The sequence below is a fragment of the Amblyomma mixtum genome, chromosome 3 (assembly GCF_055824585.1).
Source record: "Amblyomma mixtum isolate Tamu chromosome 3, ASM5582458v1, whole genome shotgun sequence".
NCBI classification, from domain to species: domain Eukaryota; kingdom Metazoa; phylum Arthropoda; class Arachnida; order Ixodida; family Ixodidae; genus Amblyomma; species Amblyomma mixtum.
This window is the reverse complement of record NC_143014.1, coordinates 196,045,764-196,066,000: the sequence shown is the minus strand read 5'-3', so window position 1 is coordinate 196,066,000 and position 20,237 is coordinate 196,045,764. Positions and strand designations below refer to the sequence as shown.

General features: G+C 44.2%; 1 protein-coding gene across 4 annotated transcripts in view; it reads right to left on the bottom strand.

Moving 5' to 3' along the window:
• Dora (zinc finger SWIM domain-containing dorado) overlaps positions 1–20,237 on the bottom strand; it is an 83,106-nt gene that overhangs the window by 49,891 nt on the left and 12,978 nt on the right. For all 4 annotated transcript variants that reach the window (XM_089582392.1, XM_089582395.1, XM_089582394.1 and 1 more), the window contains exons 2-9: positions 15,087–15,246; positions 12,915–13,009; positions 12,365–12,540; positions 11,414–11,521; positions 11,249–11,330; positions 5,216–5,532; positions 3,145–3,345; positions 506–723 (exon numbers count right to left, since the gene is read on the bottom strand). In XM_089582392.1, the coding sequence (XP_089438518.1) occupies positions 506–723; positions 3,145–3,345; positions 5,216–5,532; positions 11,249–11,330; positions 11,414–11,521; positions 12,365–12,540; positions 12,915–13,009; positions 15,087–15,246 (1,357 nt within the window). The remainder of the gene's footprint in view (positions 1–505; positions 724–3,144; positions 3,346–5,215; positions 5,533–11,248; positions 11,331–11,413; positions 11,522–12,364; positions 12,541–12,914; positions 13,010–15,086; positions 15,247–20,237) is intronic.

Genomic DNA, 20,237 nt, shown 5'->3' with positions numbered 1-20,237 from the left:
CTGCGCCCACAGCTTACGTACTTGCGAGATTGGTAACACCGGTGTTTCACTTTCAGGCCTTTTATAGCTTATAAAAGTTCTTTTTTTCAGTGAAAGCAGAGTCTTTGCCGTTAAATTGCGGTAATTATCAATACACGCCAGCTTCAATTTGTCCTCAGTGTTTTTTAACGAGGTGCTGTAGGGAAGCAGCACCTCATTCAAAGCAGCTAACTCCTATTACTAGACTGAAGTTCAAGTAATGATTTAAATCCTAAAGAGTAATCTATTCCAGTGTGTACACCCAATGCATTACACAGTCGATCCCGAATATATAAGGATAAGGCGTCCCAGATAAGGCAAACAACTTTTCATTGTCCCTTCAAGTTCCTCGGTCAACAAAATTCAATACACTGCGGTGCTTTCAAGGCCAGTCCAGCTGTTGCAAAAGTTGCTTGTAGCACTCAAATTTTATGGGTTTGTGCGAACTAACTGCAAACAACACCATACTGTGCAACTAGTATCTAACCTGCAGGCGCCACCATCAGCATAGGTTATCCCTTCAATAGGGTAGTCTGTCCAGTCCAGCAAGCAGGCCTCCATTGAAGGCTTGAAGCCCGGAAAGACATCCAGGTCAGAGCGACGAGCTCCACTCAGGCCCCCACCTCCACCAGCCCCAGCCACGTTGCTGCTGCCTGCCCGCACTTTGCACACTCGTTCCAGTGTCTTTACGTGCCACTCGCCCATCTGCACAGACACAAGGGTTCCAGAAAGAAGCACGCACTCAGAAACACAGCCATGGCAAATTGCACAGCGCCGCCCTCAAGAAGAGGCCAGTAAAAGACTTCTACAGGTAAGATCCATGCACTAAAGCATTGTTAATACTGATTCGAAAGCAAAACCCCATGTATTTCCTTGGATTTGTGTAACCAACAGCCCATTTTTGTTCCTCACACAGAAGGTGTATGCTGTTTAGGTTTCAATGCTTACATATGCCTGCAGATAAAGCTGCAGCAGAATTACTACACCAGAATTGCAGAATTACTGGCATCTGCCTGTTAAATGTCCTCTGCTCACACAGAAATCCATACTACCGAAGACCATGCCTGCCAACCAAGCAGTTTCAGAATTCAAGAGATTTACTTCACTTTTTCCTTACTGCACCTATTAAAACGGTAATTTGAACGATGGCACAAAATGCCCTATTCTGAGCAATCCAGGCAGCTTCTGGATGAGCACACCATTCAGTATGTTGCAAAAGGACTGTAGTTCAGTTTCAGAAATGGTTTTTGCATCAGCTACATGAGGGAGTATCTTTAAACTTCGCATGAAACCTGTGAACACAGAGATTGCGCAAGTATGGCGCCACAGGTGGTGCCCTCTGACCTCACTGCGCCGTGACGGTGTTCTCGCGATTTCGCTGCATCGACACTTGACTCCGTACACGGGCCTCTAGAATTTTGCCTCCAGTGAAATGCAACTGGCACGGCAGGTATCGATCCTGTATCTTTCCAGTCAGCAGCCAAGCACCTCCCAGCCCAGACTATTGCAAGGCGCCCATTTGTATCTTTCATTGGAGATTCATTGCTTTCTGCAAGGCAGCCCGAGGTCCGCCTTGGCACTGCACTCCGGAGTAGCCCAAAGTGCTGCACATGAGCAATCTTATTTTTTTTTTTTTCTGACCAGAAAGTTTAGCATGATTATATTTCTCGATGTCACAAAGTTTCTCAATTCCCAAATGCCGCCCACATTGAAGCGCATGCACTTGAGACCTCGCTATGCTGACTGTCAGTTAACTAGGGCTCAGTTACTCGAAATTTGGTAGAACCATGTGAAAGTTCCACGACAATAACGCACGAATTGACATGAGAGGAACGCCTATCGTAACCAGCGACTGCAGTTGACACAATGAGTCATGCTCCAGCACCGATGGCACATCTCCGGTGCTTTCTCTTTTGGAACGTTATATCATGTAGCATTACAACAGTTCATGCTCAAACGCAGCGAAAAATACAGTCTAGCCCGGTTATAGCGACGTCTGCGAGAATTGGAAATCGCTTTGCTATATACACTATTTCGTTATATCTGGACTACGAAAGAAAAAATACCAGCAAACTGATTTATTGCCGCCGGAAAAACTGGTCCAGCGTTTGCTGAGCACGTTTCGCGAGTGCAGACTTCAGGATCGCGGCCTCCATGATATCCAATTGTGAACCACGGATACAACGACCGCAATCCGCACAACTGTCAAGTTCGTTATAAGTGGGCTCGACAATACAACTTAACCTGAAGCTGGCATCCTACCGTCAAACATAGTTATAATAAACACTGATACTAAGAATTATTGGCTATATCAAACTGTTCCTATACATGTTTGAACAACACATACATTTCTTATGCATTGAACACGGTTTGCTGCAAAACGGCTATATCGAACTGCCGAGTGCCAAGGTGTGCCCACCCGGATGACAGGCGGTAGGTTTTTCCTCACTACATTGGTGACTGGTGGTGGTACACCAAGTGTTCATGCCTCAGTTCACACTTTATCTTGCATTTGCCAACAGCGGCGAGAACAGCTGGTAGCCGGGCAGTTGGCTCGCACCTGTCGATACTGCCCTGGAACCAAAGACACGGTCGGTTGTTGTAGCTTTCCAGCTGCCATCCTCCACACACGTTGACTGCCAAGGAGCAGAGGTAGAGAAAGCGGCAATAGCTTTCATCGTGGTGCCCAATTTTTTAAGCAACACCGCTGTAATGCGAGGAAGCCCCCTTGCCAACGTTTGATTTGCAGCCGCCACGTACTGCAACGCTGTGCAGGGAAGCCAACATAACTGGAGTTTGTCACTCTGGCTTCCTGCAGCATCTGCAACCGCCGCGAGTGGCTTCGAAATGATGCTAAAGCTATGGAAAACATCTTACCACTTTCCATTCTTTCACTGACTAAATTTTGCTACTCCAGCGCGAGTTTTTGGCAAAAGTTTTTATTAAAAATTTTGGCTGTATCAAACTTTTTTTTTTTTACATTTTGACCTATTTGCTATAGCAAGGCCTTACTGTATCTGACAAATGCAAGATGTTTGTGCCTAAATGGAATATTCAATCAATGCACAGCAAGGTCACCAGAAAGCAATGCACAGTCTTGAACCTGGCAACAGCAACTCTTCTAACCTGGACAAAGAAGGAGCGTCGGTCTTGAGGGGACAAGGCTGGACTGAGAGCAGCCAGCCTCCAAAGAACGACGATTTCATCACAGAGGCTGCTGCAGGCGTGCTGTGACGAGTGGGCATTGCCATGGCCCACTGCGCGACCTCCATGACCGCCTGATCCAGTGTGCAGGGAGACCTTGGTGTTGAACCACCAGCAGAGGATCTGTGCAACACAGAGTGCGAGTTCAGCACAGCCAAGCCCAAATATATTTCCAAGCAAGAAAGCTAGAACACAAATGTTACCAAATCCTCCTTAAAAGTACTCGCACTTTTGTGAAAAAAAGGCACTATATGGAGTTCACTGAATAAGAAGAGTTTTGACAGCACATTCATGTTGTAAGCCTTGCAAAATTTTTCTTTCAAGGTTCAAGAGTAAGTTTTATTTAAAAAAAAATATGACTTTACTTTTTCTCAGCGTAGGCAGCTTGAAATGCATGACCACAATAAGGTCTGATAATTTCTGGAAAGAATTTGTAATATGGCCCAATGATTCTCACAGGTTTTGCCCGGAGGTAAAGCAAAGCAAACGGCGTCATTGGTTGGCCTCAGCTCAGTCCCCCAGCTAAGGTGTGCATGATTGCGCAGCAATGCATATACCGAGTTTTTTTTTTTTTGAAGGTCCAAAATTTTTAAAAACAAGGCTTTTGAGGTCAAGAGCAGCTTTTTATGCCATAGTAATACCAGTGTTGAAGGACACCAATAAACAGGCAAGTCATGCTAACTAGTAAAGTGATTAACTAAATTCTAATGCTTAAATTTTTAACTACAGGCACCTGATTGCAATTAGAGATTTGTAGCCGGCCATTAGTAATAGCCATATCAGCTTTTAGAATTTTAAAAATGTGACTATCCTCGTCACTGGGGCTCATCTAACTCGGGCCATTTCTCACGCCATTCGAAAACCTTGCGCTTGGGGGAGGGCGCAAACCGATGTCAATAAAGTCCACTCCGTGATGCACGTACCGGGCAACAATCTCGGCACTGCCTGTCATGCAGTGATCCTCCCTCCTTACCACTTCACTGCTGCAAAGCGGGCGAGGCAGAGAATGTCACATTTTACGTGCGTCACGGAGTGTCGAGATTTGAGTGTCAGTTCAAAATTCAGCACACGAATTTTTACGTCTCAAGTCAACGAGTGGGTGTCCTCCACGCCAACGCGCAGGCAGGCGCGAAGGCGCTCTGCCTTTTCTCCAAAATTCAAGTAACGTTCTGTCCAACGATTGCGCATAACATAAACTGCTATCAAATCCTTCAACATAGCTGGGGACACAGGGAGTAATATGGCAAAGTGCCACCATCCTTTGTGGCGCGTGTCATTATCAGCCTCACCACACCTCAGCCACTCATTGTAATTGTAAAGAAGGGGCAAACATGTCCTGTACAAAACGATCAGAATAAAATCAAAATGGTTCCTACATTCAGCAAACCACAAATTGTTGAATTCATCATATGCTTCGTCACTCATGGGATGTCGTTGCTCTTCTATTTGCACACAGCCACTATTCATAAATCACCCATACAAGACATGGACTGACGGCCTGCTTGAAGGACTCTCCAAAACTTCTGAAATTCCAACTGCACTGTGGCAATAAATTTACTTTTGTGAAACAGAAACATGCACAATCCTTCCTGAGCCACCACTATCTGCATTGCTACCAAGTGTGGCACTACCCAGCAGCACCTGAATAAGATAAAAAAAAACAAAAAAAACGAGAGCCCGAGTGTGTCTTTTATGCGGCACTGACAGAGTAGTCAAAGCACCAGTTTGTGACTACCCAAGTATTGTAATTGGAAAGACTATTGGCAAGCACCCTTCATCCTTCACAAACAAGAGAGAAGTACATTGTATGCAATGCAATGAAATGTAATGGAGCAAAACCACACAAGAGTTCCATTTGCACTTTCCTATGGAATGTGTGTAGCAGCACAGCTCTGTACATGAAATATCGGTAGTGAAACACTCTTTTCAGCTAAATGCAGCACAAGTACCTGCAGTGGGACATGTGCACATACAAGGGCACCATTCAGCTTACCTGCTCACAAGCCAGGACTTCCTCAGTCAAAATTTGTAGAAGTGGGATGGCATTGCGGTCTGAGCGACGGAACATTTCCCGTACAATGGACAGCAAGTTCCACATGCCCTCTGGCTCCCGGCCACGTAATGGCCGCAGTAGGCTGCACCATTCAGTGGCTGCAGGCGGTGCCGTTGAGGACAGATAGTTGACATCACTAAAGACCATTGGCGATGGAACACAAAGCTTTATCAGGATCTTGCGAATGTTTTCATGCAGGGTTCCTTCATCAAGGCACCACGTTGTCTGCTCATACGCTGATGCTCCCGCAGTTGGATCTGTAGCAGCAGAAGGTGGACAGGTAATTAGCAATGGGATATGCATCCTGGACAAGAAAGGTATCTCAAAATGATCGGCAAGATATAAAAGCCACACAAAAAATGTTTTTCGAAGGTAAGTCTTATCCCAACTACACCATGCCAGCAATGATCTAGAAAAAGCAACAAAGGTAAGCCAAAATGGCCAGGAGAAGTATGGTACTCCAGAACACTAGTTGTCAAAAGCTTATCAAAGCCTGTTTCACATGCTGCTGCTCAGTAATGAAAGTTCCTGTGACAAGTGACACAGTTGCACGATTGAGATGTTTGTTTCACGTGTTCAGACTCTATGCATTCTTGAATCTAATAATGCCACAAAGTGAGTGGAAAATCCAGTCTCCTGCTCTGACGTGCAGTTCATGTGGGACCCTGCATTGGTGCCATCAATGGTCACATGCAGTGTCGCCACAAAAACCTCTGCCAACGCTGCAACAAAGGTTACAGAGGATTTGCAGCTCGTGAAACAGGCTAGGACAGGCTAGCAGCAGAAGCATAACACAGTTCCAAATCAGTTATGAATGCATCATTATTATGAACTGCACACTAGACGTGTTACTTCGACTTTGCATCTAAACCTTGTTCAGGACTTCCTCCAAGGCCACATGCAGTCAGTTGCAAGTACGTGCAATAGGATATTAAATTATAGTAGCCTTGGCATGCAGCTTAGAATAAGAAATGCACTGCACTGATTACAGAGATCCGTGAAAACCACATTATTCAAAGCACGCTGTACGCACAGGCTAAGATTTTTTTTAATGCGAAAGCATTATATGCCCCATCAGCACATAAGCCGGTGTCCGTCGCCGTCCATGGCAAGAAATTTCTCAGCGATGTCACCATGCTCTTGAATGATGTCAACAGATAGTGATGTCTATAAGATAGTGATAATAGTGATGTCTATAGCAAAGAAAAGGAAAATAAAATTTCTTCCAAAGGTGTGGGGAACTGAACCAAGGACCTTCAGAATGCAAGGCGGGCATGCAGCCCATAGGCCACAAAACCACATTACTTCATGGTGAATGAAGGTGAACCTAGTGTATGAGTTTCCTTACGTCTGTAGTGAGTAGGTGTGTCATTAGAAAGGAATCTTTAATGAACCTCACAACAGAGCTCACAATGAGACAATGCTTTCGCATTCAAAGTACATAAACAGTCTTAATTGCCCCTCTTTTTCCATAAGCTTTTGCAGACAAGTGTGCATTTCTGCGGCAAAGAAACAAAGAAGGCAAATTGTATAACTTCCAAAACTGGTACATTACCATTCTTTTCCTATGATTCACTCCATTCTGTAGTGCAGTGATACACTAACCTCAGCAATAGCAGCAGCAGCAGCATGACCATGCTTAAGTCAGTGACGAAGGTTTTAATAAAACAGAACTGCAATTCAATAACTAATATTCCGTCAGCTGCCAGTTTAAACACTGCAAGCGCAGAAAACCATATTACCACACAAACTTTTCCTAGATCTCAGAAACAAATGGCAGCAGTTTACAAAAGCATGCTTTGACCACTGTGATCAGTTTTTGCCCACAGACTGCTTGAACAAGTTATGAGTAATGTGGGCACAAACATTTGTCAACTGGTATAGACAGACACATGGAAGTTCATTGACCATGAAAGAGTAACATTTCCCATAGCACAGCCCTTACGAGAGTAGCAAAGACAATCAAGAAACATGAGCTCATAAGGCTAAAGGCAGGACAAGAACTTAGAGTTCTGAAGCGATTTTTTGACTATGACAATACTTACAAGCTGGTCAGTAAGTGTTCTTCAAAACTGCAAGGGTCGTTTACAAAATCGTGCTTTTGAACAAGTGTGCTCATCACTTATTTCTGGCAGAAGTAAAACCTAGTGTCCGATTTTGCAACTACAAAGTCTATAATGCAGGCTTACTTGAGGTAAAAAATAAAGCATTCTTGCTTTGAAGCTGCAATTTGGACAAGTTGGTACTGATTAAAGATTAACAGTGTGAAGAGACAGGACAAGACACACAGCACACACAACAAGTGCTTGTCCAGGCCTTGGCCCACTTCTGACATGAGAATACAAAAACCAGTTTTGTCCTTGTTTCATGCGCGTCAGCGCTCAACCATTTTACACACTAGTGGACTTGGGACGAGGTGGGCTTGTCATAAGGCAATTTTCTGGCACACTGTGTCCAGTTTAAGGCCAGTAGAGTTTGTCCAAAACAATTTTCGGGGTTTGCCGACAGATGGCACCACAGGTAGTGAATGACCATTTCGGTAATTTTTTGCAAAAATGTGTCCGTTAGGGGGTTAATGAACACACCCACTTCCTGTAAACTTAAATGTGGGGGCTAAAAGAAGGGTTCAACTTAAATTGAGGACAACGCAGCGAGCTATGGAAAGGAAAATCACAGGTGTAGCGCTAAGGGACAAGGACAGAGAGGGTCAGAGAACAAACAAGAAGAAATGGGCTTAGGCAGGGCATATAATGCGAAAGCATGATAACAGATGGTCGTTCAGGGTAACAGACTGGATACCAAAAGAAGGCAAGCGCAGCAGTGGGCGGCAGAAAGTTAGGTGAAGTTAGGATGAGATAAGGAAGTTTGCGGGGACACGGCTGGCACAGGACAGGGTTAATTAGAGAGGTATGGGAGAGGCTTTTGTCCTGCAGTGGACGTAGTCAGGCTGCTACTGATTATGATTCTCTGCGCATACTCAGCTATATCAAGTGTAGAGCTCATCTTACAAGCCAGATGATAGAAAAGATGACCCTGAGCCTTATCTCTAAAGGACTGGTAGGCTCACTTCACCAGCATCCAAGCTAGAGTGTCTGCAAAAGCATTACTTCAGTTATAAATAAGCTAGATCAATTGGTTGGTAATGGTAGAATTTTCAGGCAATTTTCGCGCAGGGGGCTCATTAACAGCAACCTAAAAGAACACTGGGAGAAGCTAACAGGCCAAATAGTGAGATTTGAACTTACTCCACACTGTCAGACTAGTGGTGTGCAAGTTCACTTCTCACCAAACTAAGCTTTCCAGAAGCAGTAACACAGGCAATGAACAAATTCAGATGTTTTACTACAAAAAAGCTGCACCACTTTAGGATGCAAAGCACTTTTTCATGAGGTACCCTTTTACTCAAACATTACCAGTGGTTTAATGCACAATTTTTGAATCAGGTACATAAAAACATCATTAATTCAACACTTGGTAATATGGAAATCTCGCTAATTCATACTGACAGAATGGTACTGGCCAATTCCCATGTGTCTATGGCAACGGACAACTGTTAATTTGGAGCCGCCATGGTTGCTCAGTGGCCATCGTGCTTGGCTGCTGACCTGAAAGACGCAGGTTCGATCCCGGCCGCGGCAGTTGAATTTCAATGGAGGCAAAATTCTAGAGGCCCGTGTACTGTGCGATGTAAAAGCACGTTAGAGAACCCCAAGTGGTCAAAATTATCCAGAGCCCTCCACTACAGCATCGCTCATAGCCTGAGTCGCCTTAGGACGTCAAACCCCATAAAACCAAAACCAAACTTAATTTGGACAGTCACTCAAAGACGGACCACACTGAGGTACAACCGGCATAAGAAGTGATTGTCCAAATGGCCCAGTGCTGACCATACACAGTCTTTGCCAAAAGTAACCAGGCTGCCCTTACTGCTTCTCAGGCTATTAAGGGACTTATGAGGAATGGGAGGATAGTGATGGCAAAGGCTCACAGCAAGTGAGAGGTATTTACCCTCGCAGCAGATGAGGGCTGGCGACCACAGCGTCAGCATCATCACTCTGCCGCCAGCCTGCTTTTTCTGCTATCATGGCAGCCTGGTTAGGTACTTCTGGCAAAGATGGTACAGCCAGACAAATCTTTAGCTAGTGTGTGCGACAGCAGCTTTTTCCGCACTCCTGCGCTTTACGACAAAGCAAACTTGCTGAAAGCTCAATATTAAGCACGGGCTTAGTGAGTCTGTGCTTAGATTTGATATTTTCGCAAGTTTGATTCGCCACAAGCAGCAGGAGAATGGAAAACACGGCCGTCACGCACGTCAGCTGAAGATTTGGCCGGCTGTACCTCCTGCATAAATGCAAGGGCAGGTATGATAGTGATGGGTCCCTCCAATCATCAAGCTGAAAAATGTGGCTGCATCGTTTCATTTTCTGAGCTGGCCTGCAAGCCTGTGGTGGCAAGGACTACTGGCCACCAACTTGCGCGTAACTGGTCTTTTTTTCTCTTCACAAGGGGGCCTTGCAGTTGTTTCGGCACCAGTGCACGTTTCCCCTTTTCTGACCGTGTGGTTTTCCATTGTTCCAGTGAGATAGAACTGTGCACTCGTTATGTGCTGCTCTCTGCTAGCACAGTAGAGCCTTCTCACATGCAACGCTGCTGCTTGCGAGGGGGGATTCCACCGCTACAGTGTTGCAACATGGAAGAGGCCATGGAGACCTTTACCCTAAGGTTCTGCTTTGACAATCCCTATAGTATGCACATGGTAAAGGACTTAACGGAACTTTTAATGGGCATTTGATAATTCAACTTGCAGATAATCTGGACTTTTTTTTTTCCCAGTTGTTTCAAGTTTAAATTATTAAGGATTTGCTGCGCATGCAATAATAATGCTAGCGCCTTTTATTTTATTAAGGTATAAAGTTTTATTAGGCTACTTTGAGAACATTGTGAGAAAGATGCTTTTTGTTCATGATGCCAGACTTTCATGACTCTGCATTCTTTCTCGGTTCCCTTTAGAGATGCCAGCAGCTAAAAATTGCAATGACAGCCTAGCTTCACGGAAATTTTCTGGCCATTGCACATCAATGCACTGGAAAATAGAAAATAAATGTTTTATGAGGTTTCACACCCCAAAGCGACTGAGGCTACGAGAGACGCCATAGTGGAGGGCTCCGGATGATTTAGACCACCTCAGGTTCTTTGATGTGCACCAACATCGCACAGTACATGGGCCTTTAGCATTTCGCCTCCATCGAAATGCGACCGCTGCGATCGGGATCGAACCGGCATCTTTCGGGCCGGCAGCCGAGCACCATAACCACTGAGCCATGGCAGCGACTCAAACAAATAAATCTAGAATCATTCCAATGTACCAAAATTGTTATAAGACAGATCTTTTTAGTGGAGTGCCAGACAATCCTGGTTCAGAAAAGCCTGCCTTGACAAGTTTGGTACTGCACACAGCCCACATTACAGATAAAAGCTGTTTTACACACTGAAAACACTGCACATTTTAAGATTATAATCACCTTCAAGTAGATAGAGTACCATAAATTCAAAGTACACTTTACAGGAAAAGCGTGACACAAAATGCATTGCACACTGCACACTTTACAGCATGTGACAACAGAATGTGTGAGAATGTTAAACAGCAGTAAGTGCCCACACATAAGCAGCTCTATGAACTTAAGCATTGGCTGCCATCTTAAAATAAGGCAACAATACGATTGGAAGAATTAAACTAAAATCCAAATGAATTTTTTTGAAATGCTACACCAATTGAAATTAACATGTTAATACCTCACATATCTTACATGCAAGAAAACCTGAATAAAATATACTGCTAGATGCGATCCACTGCTCAGGCTTACCACTCAGCATTCTTCCAAGGTTTCTGGTAAGATACAAACCAGAAGCACCATACTTGTTGCTTCAGAATAATGCTTACAAGTGAAACAAAGACAGCATTGGAAACATTACCTGGTGCTCCCCGTAATGTGTTGATAGCCGTCTGCTGGCTAGAAAGAAGCTCGTCCAGCAGACGCTGAGCAGTGGGCAGTATCTGAAATCAAAAATCAGAGGTAAATATGACAGTCTGCTACAGAAGTTTGGGAATTCGCAACCATGGTCCAAATAAACAGTTACCTGCTGTGGGAGCTCACTGATAAGATACTGAGCAAACTTCTGAAGCTGGTCACGATGAAGTCTTGACAGAGACTCTGATACCGGTGCCCTCAAGCAAACTTGATTTGGCTGCAAAGTTTTAAGCAATATCCATGAAACTGCTACCCTAAATAAAGACATACAATAACCTCACAGCAACTAACGCTCCAAAACAAAACGACCTGCAACCAATGTGATTAAAGATGTTGGCAATATGTCATCTGCACAAACAAGCAGTGCTCTGAATACTATTATTTCTTTACTTAAGGAAGCAAACGACAAGGTATGTTAGCCATCATGGCTGTCAGATTCCGCCCATGAAAGTGCCTCAAAATGAAAAATACATTTCACCGGAAGCCCACAGTACCACAAAACTTGCATTTTAACTATGTACTTGACACCAGTAAGAAGGAAAAAAACAAAACAAAAAAACTGGTGAGATGTTCACCTCTGGACCCTCGCCAACTACTGTAAGAAGAAAAATGAAAAATGAAAATTGGTTTTGAGGAAAGGAAATGACGCAGCAACTGTTTCACATATCTTGGGACACACGAACCGCGCCATAAGAGAAGAGATAAAGGAGGGAGTGAAAGAAGAAAGGAAGGAAGAGATGCCTAGTGGAGGTCTCCAGAATAATTTCAACCGTCTGGGGATCTTCAACGTGCACTGACATCGCACAGCACACGGGCGCCGCTTCCATCGAAATACAGCTGCCACGGTCGGGTATGAACCCCGGTACACCGGCTCAGTAGATGAGCGCCTTAACTACTGAGCCACAGCAGCAAGTCTATTGTAAGAAGAGTGGTTATAAATTCAGCTCAACTGCATTGAACAGATCTAGCACTACGAAGCTAAGAAGACATGGTATGCAGCCTACCATAGCATGACAAAGCATTTCACACAAAAACAGCATTCAAGAGAGTTTTTTGTAACCTGGTGAATCCTGTGCAAGCACACCGCCACTACGTGGGAGCACCAAGAGGCAACGCTGCTGCAAGTACAGTTGCATGACGTGATGCGACAGCGATCAAATGTCACGGCCACATTGTATGACCCCTTGGACACAGGCAGGCTCTGAGGTGGATGTACTGTAGCACTCAAGTGGAAGCCTGCCAGTTGAAAAGGTAAAAAAAAAAAAACATTTTCAGGCATATGCATGACAAGAACAAATTAACTGCTACTCTGAGCAAATAAAATTATCATAAAAACTTGTTTAACATTTTCTTACTTCTGAGAAGCTAGCAGAATGTTCATGGCTGCATTGCACACATGCGTTGGTACAAGCTTATACCGGTTTATTATACCGATTAGCCAAGTCAAAAAGAGCTGAATACAAAAATAAAGCATAGCAGAAGCACTGAATGAAAATAGCTGAAAACAGAAAACAGAAAACAGAAGAAAGAGACTGCATGCACACCAAAGTACACAGGAAGTACCCGACCTGCAGGTCAATGGCACAGGAGATTGCTTCAACAAAACTCACCAATTTGAAGAAGGTCCTTTGTTGCCTTTGCCTTGAAGAGATGCTCTCCCCTCTGAAACTCTTCTGGGCTTCCATTGGCCAAGCATGAATAAAGCCTTCAAAAAAACAGAGAAAACAAAATCTTGATATCAAACATCACTATTACCGCCAATCAAAATAATGATACACTGCTAGAGGGCAAACACACAAGTAAGGGAACAGGAAAATGCAAAGGCAATGAAAAATATGCTGAACTAATGACTGTGGGATTCTAGCAATCTTTACTATCCTTGTGTAGCTGTTCTGCCAGTCTTCCATCGTGCTCTCCTCTTTCACTTTCTCCTGCCTCAGGGACTAAGTAGAGATATGAATGGCTCAAGTTGCTTTGAAGCACTATTCGGAGAAGCCAAAATTGCCTTTTGGAGCAGGTGTATGTGTGTGTTTATGTATTTTGGTTGTTTCACCCAAGATGTTCTGTAATTTTTACAAACAGGTTTTTTAAGTTAGAAGAGCACTTTTTTGGACAAAGGGTTTATTTGTCAGCAGTGTAACGCATCAGAATACAGCTAAGACGTGCTAACTAGTAAGCTGTTTAACTAATATTGAATAGTTAACTTTTTAACTATTAGTGTTAGCCTCCTTATTTGTTGAGAGGTGTGTAGCCCACCGTAAGCAATATCCATATCAGTTTTACAATTTCGAAAATGCAGTTACCCTCAGCACTGTGGCCCAACAAATTTTGCCTACATCAAGCCGAAATACATGTTTTTTTAGAAAAGCTTGCACACAAAGCAACCCTTCCAGTGCATGTAAGTCGTTGAAGTAGCCAAAATTTGTGGGGCTGCAGTGCCGAGGGTAACTGCGTTTTCGAAATTCTAAAAACTGATATGGATTTTCTTCTCGTGGGCTGCACTCCTCTTAATATATAAGGAGACAAACAGCAATAGTTAAAAAGTTAATTATTCAATCTTAGTTAACCAGCCTGCTAGTTTGCATGCCTTAGCTGTATTCTAATGTACTTTACCGCTGGCAATGCTATGCCGAAAACAGCGGTCTTTTAACTCAAAATGCTATTTTTAAAAATTGTGCAAAGTCATAGGTGAAACACCCCATATACTGGGTGTCGCGTCGCTCAGAGAAACTCGATAAAACAGCAGGTCTTAAAGGTTTCATAGTGAACATCAAAAAAAAAAAAATTAACAGGCGATAACGATAGTCGGTAACGCAAAATTTGAGTGCAGCTCTTCACACGCTAACTGCCACCACTGGCAGGAGCTGGCAGGTGGAGTTTTACGTTGCTAGCCACCCTTCGGGATCTTCCCGTGGCAGTCACCTTCCAGCTGTTCATTCCTCCGCTCTCGCCATGGCAGGTGGCATTTAGCTCTGCTACTACCTATCTGCCACCTAGCCGTCACATTGCAAGTGGCGCTTCACTCTGCTACTTGGACAACCGGTTACACACCGTCAACACCATATACGACGCGGAACGTAAGAATGGGCGCCTAAGAGCTGCGCTCTAAAAAACCATCATGGCACCTTCACCATATAATTTTTTTCAATTTCCCTAATCCTATTACATTTGCTCAATTTCTGGCCCTCAATCCAATCATAGCAAACAAAGGAACACAGCCCCCCTTGCAACAACTAGTTACGATCACAGACGTACCATATCCCCCCCCCCCCCTCCCGCTTTCTCCCCCTGCATTCCACACTTGCCATAGTGGCTCAGTGGTTACGGTGTTCAGCTGCTCAGCATGAGGACGCACATACATGAACTAGCTGCAGCAGCCCCATTTTGATGAAAGCAAAATGCAAAAGATTCCTATGTGCCACATGACGTCATTCCATGGAAAGAACCCCAGGAGGTTCAAATTAATCCGGAGCCCTCTTGCTTCTTCCTTCATCTTTTCGCTCACTTCGCAATTGAGGTGTCCACTGAAAGAGACAGTTACTGCACATTTCCTTTTCCCATAGGCAAATTACATTTCTTTTCCCCAACATTCACACACTTGGAATGTGCAGCTTGTAAAACTAGTGGTTTCATGTTTGTATTCCTCATCCATGTGACCAGTTCTTGGATCAACATTTCAGAACAAATGTGTATTCCTCATAGGCACATGAATTCACCTGCACTGTCAACAGCCTTATTTTTAAGTAATGAAGGGCTTCATGCTACCATTCATTCCAACGTACCTGATGTCTTCCTCATTCTCTGGGAAACTCCAGAAGGCAATGCGCAGTTGCAACTGTTCTGGGACTGGAGGGTACACATGTTCGACCACTTCAAAAGGAATGTGTGCAGCCACTTCCCTAGCAGCGAGCTCCACTAGGGGCAACACCAGACCTCCTTCACCTGCAAGAGAAAAAAAAGTGCATCCTCAAGCAGCTGTGCAGTGCCCAGTAGTCCCAATGCACCTTACGGAAAAGTGCCAGTATGCTTGGACACTGCTCCCTGTTCTAAGTGCACATTAGAAGGAAGATCAGCACAAAGTGCTGTGGTCATATGAAAGAGCCCTGGTAGAAAGCTTCAAGAAGTGAAAAAAAAAAAAAACTTGCAAAAAGTGGCCAACATGCAACGCTGTGGTGCTACTGTCTGCCTGCTACCCGTCCCCCTGTCCTTTCTACTGTCCCCTCATCACTTTTCTTTCACTTCTACCCATTGCCTGCTATCCTTTATTTCGCTGCCCCAGCTCAGGTGCTTCCTTTTGTGATAGCAGATGCCGGGGCAGCAAACACTCTTTTACCTTCCGTTTTGAAATGAAAATATAACCACTTACTACTACTACTGCTACCCGCATCAGAACAAAGAGGTGATGATGTCAATGAACTGCAATGCTAACATAAAAAATGCTCCCAAGTAAAAACTGCTCCTTGTTTTGTGTTGTACTCGTGACAAGCAGTAAAAAGTTACATTGCTAAAACATGAGACTCCCTAATTCGAACTCGAAGGGGACAAAAAAATGTCAAATTATGCAGAGTTCAATTTAATGGGAGCCTTTTTTAAAATCCACTTTATGCTGACAGGTCCAAAGCAGCAAATACATCACGAGCAATTCTCCGCCAATCCCACATGCCCTTTTGGCAGAGACTTTGGAACTTCTTTGTAGTTGGAGGGGGGGGGGAGACAAGGCTTTGAGTTTTTTGTTATTTATTTTATATTTAATATATTTTTGTTCATATTTTTCTTATTTTGCAATGCCCAAAGGTGTATTTGTTAATGCATATGAAATCCAAACTGCAGTGGGCAGCTATAAAAATGTACACACAAAGACTGATCGACTGCATTAGAAAAGTTAGCGTACAGTCTGTTTGAATTCTGCTAGCCATGCTCATGAACAGAGGTCAATCAATGATTTCTGTTGGGGCATGATTTGGTTTAGATTATTCAAACGAAATGGTTTATGATTGGCTACAAAGCCATTTAGCTCAGCCCCACTATGCTTTACATTAATAACTTTCTTGAATTGATGCATGTCAGAAACCTGATCAGAGTGCAAGCAGTTACAGAATGGGGGAGGGGGGGGGTGCTCCTCCAAACCCCCTCCCCCTTTCAGGAGAAACTGAAAAAGGAAGGGGGGGGGGGGGGGGGGGGGGCAAACTACTCCCCGCCCCCCTTCGTTCTGGAGTCCCTATCTTCAATGACTGTGACAAGCCGCTGATGAAAGAATGGTACATGATTTAATTCACTGCAGGAATGAGTGCAGGAGGGCGCTTTGAGCTTTTCTTTAAAGGAACAGGGAGGAGAAACAGAAGTTGGCCTGTATCCGCAGGGCATCATGTTCTAATCGTGACGAGACCACCCACACTAAAAACTGAGCTTTTATGAGCTAGAAGAATAACAACAAAATGTAAAGGTGTTCATCACTGACAGACTTTGCAAGTAAAATGCGTGCGTGGGCACAGATGGTTCGGTGTGGATGCCAGAGGCTATGCAACATCATTTACTTCAAAACAGTGGCAACCAGTCCTTATCAGTAAGGATGCCACTAGTTTCAACAGACTGGTGGGAAGATTTTTAAAATTGAATTTTCTCACTGATCAATGCGTCTTTTGCTGGTGGAGAAACTTCAACATAGCCAGGACAACAGAGAGAATCTATCTTCACTCAGAACAGTAACCGAAGAGAGTTGTCCTCAGTGTCACTTAAAATGGTTTGGTTTAGTTTATGGGGTTTAACGTCCCAAAGCGACTAAGGCTATGAGAGACGCCATAGTGGAGGGCTCCGGAAATTTCGACCACCTGGAATTCTTTAATGTGCACTGACATCGCACAGTACACGGGCCTCCAGAATTTCTCCTCCAAAGAAATTCTAGCCGCCGCGGCCGGGATCGAACCCGCGTCTTTCGGGTCAGCAGCCGAGCACCATAACCGCTGAGCCACCGCGGCGGCAGTGTCACTTAAAATGGCATGTGCAATATTAGATTGCTTTAGAATCTAGAGTAATAGCGAACAACAGTTATCTGCACTGCAAAAAATATATAAAGGAAAAAACTACCATCAACTTTTGTGCCAACAACTTATTCACACATCCAAGAGTGTAAAATTATCTGATCACTGCACAAATGACATTTTACAAGTGGCTAGGGAGAATGAGAACTAACAAGGATAGTATGTAAGTGTCCACATGCTTGTTGGGGTTTATGTGTGGCACTCTCCATAAGAAAAAACTAAACACTGACTGGCTGTCAAAAAAACTATGCTGAAACAAGCTTCTGTTATATATGCATTCTATTCTAAAATTGTTGAAAATTTTATGCAAGTGTAAGAAATCAAAAGGTGCCTATTTCACAGCCAGAGAACCACCAACTAAAGGCTGAATAGTTTCCAAAAATAGGCAAAGGCCAGATGTAATTCTTATAAAACAGTATTCAACTATTTCAGAGCCTGTCCAGGAGATGTCTCTTCAAACAGTGCCCCAATCCATTCCTGAGGCCTTCCCCATCAAATTTAGTGAAGAGCCAGGCTGCTGGCTCATGTTTTTGCTGCTTCCTTTAGATAAGCATCAAGTTCTTACAGTGTTTAGTATTCTGGAAAAATGGCAACCTACTGCAGGAGGGTTCTTGTTTGCAAAAATGAAGTACAAAATTGTGACAGTGTTCATCACTTGCAAACTGCAGATATTTCTAGCCGATTTATATAATTAACTCTAGGTGCTTTGTGTACACAACTGTGTATACAGCGAACTCTCAGCTTTTTCTCAGTGTGTGCTGCACTTAGGAGCACTTTCATTGTTTAAAGTGAATTCAGCATCCTTCTTGTCCCGGATAAGATTGTTTTTTACATCCTACAGTGAATAAAGTATATATTTCCTGTAACAGTGAGTGAGATAGCACGTCGTCCATCATTTCTGAGCAGACAGATTTTGCTGACAGTAATAAAATCATTTTTTTTTTCACAATTTCAAGTGCAACATGTATCCTCGAAACAAATTAATTCCACGACCCTAGGGGTGTTTGCATGGTAATCTTAGCATTTCGATCTGGATTTCATCAATTTTGACACTATACAAAATTTTGAGCACCCTCGTAAAATATGAACTGCTAGCTTCTGCACTGCAAAACTAACAAATTTTCTTTCTTGAGGCCGCAATGTAATACGAAGTCTGTTAGAAAAGTATCTGACCTTATTTATCATTTTTTTTTGCGAACACCTGATAGATATAAAGCAAGCGTGCTTGCATTAGCCGACCTTGAACCTTCGTGCGCATGCGCAAATTTTCCCCACCTGCCGATAGCGTCAGTCGCTGGGACGCAGCGTTTGAGTGAGGTAGTGCGCAGTGCTGTCGTCGGTTTTTTATTGCAAGGAAAATGGCGGAGCAACTGGAGCAGCGCTACTGCATCAAATTTTGCCAGAAACTGGGCGACAGCCAAGTGGGAACCATTCGGAAGATTCAGAAGGCTTTCGGTGGCGATGCTATGAGCAGCACACAGATTAAAGACCTACTTGACCGAAACTTTACTTCGGCTAATTTTGAGCTCGATATAGTGCGCATGTTATTAACAATATTTATATTTAATACTAGGGCTGTGAAGCGCCCAGAATTTTAATTAGAAGCGTTCAAAAACCTCTGTAGCAGACGACGCAGTCCCCTAGCGGTGTGCTGGACAACTAACAAACCTGACCGGAAATGACGCACAGTTGAGACACCGGCATTGCCAGCTCGCCAGTTTCAGGCGTTCTGAAATGGGTGCGCGCCCCTTGTAAGCTCTTCTTCTGGTGCATTTCTGGCTGTTTTCACCGCGAAGCTCGATGGTCTTCGAGAAAAATAAACTGCTGGCATCATGTCGACGAAGTGCATGGCCGCGGAAGGGAATACGAGGAATGCGGAAAGTACCATGTATACCTCTCGTCCACTGCCCTTCACCCCCGATCGCGAAAGCTGGTGTCAGCTGTGGAGCTCAGGTTTTAACGTGCATTCCCCTCTCTTCTTCAAAAAAGATAATGGTGGGTGACTGAGGCTTCTACCTCGGGCTAACCCCTTTTGTGGGTTGGGCTTTGTCAATAGACCTGTCCCGGTCTACATCATGCATCAGAGCACGTAGTACGTGTTTCTGGCCCGATCGGCAAAGCATGCCACGAACCGGGTTGTAATTCGGAGAAGAAAGGCTTCGAGGCGTCTCTAATCGGGAGAATAAAGAGGAGGGGGGACCGCTTGTCACAAGCTAGCTAAGCCGGTTCAGAAGCTAAAGTGGACGGCTTTGTTCATCGAGCAACGCCCTTTTGACGGCACGTTGTTTACACCAGGCAGAAGTCTAAGGACAGGTCCGCTTCGTCTGAAAAGGAATCAACATATGCACACCCGTTTATTGCAGGCGCAACTCTGCCCAATGCACAATAATGCCGTCGTGTGCCGAGTGTATCTGCTGCCTCGAAGATTTGCAGGCCGGGCTGAGAATCCTGGAAGGCCACACGAGCGTTACTGAAAACTTCGACTTTCTTACTGCCTCACGACATTCATACTTGAGGTTGATTAGAGGAAGCTTCAGCGTTACCGTTCGAGGCGCGTCTCCAAGACCCTAGAGATCTGAATGCATGTTATTTCAATGATAATATTTTCAAAGAATATTGATTATATGTTCTTCATTATTACTCAGTCGATAGAGACACACTGCCTACGGTAATTTGCGCGGTGGGCGTATACTGTCGACTGGGGTTTGGCATCCACGTCGTGCTGCCCAGCTGTGTGGTTTGAAAAGATTAGAAAAACATTTCCGTCCCTGCCGTACACGGGATTTAAGTGGTTCTAGGTAAATACTGTAATGAACGCAACGCATAAGTTTTTGTTCATTTGAATCGGCATGTATTTCGCAACGCGCAGTGGCAACCGAGGCGCGCAAAGATGAA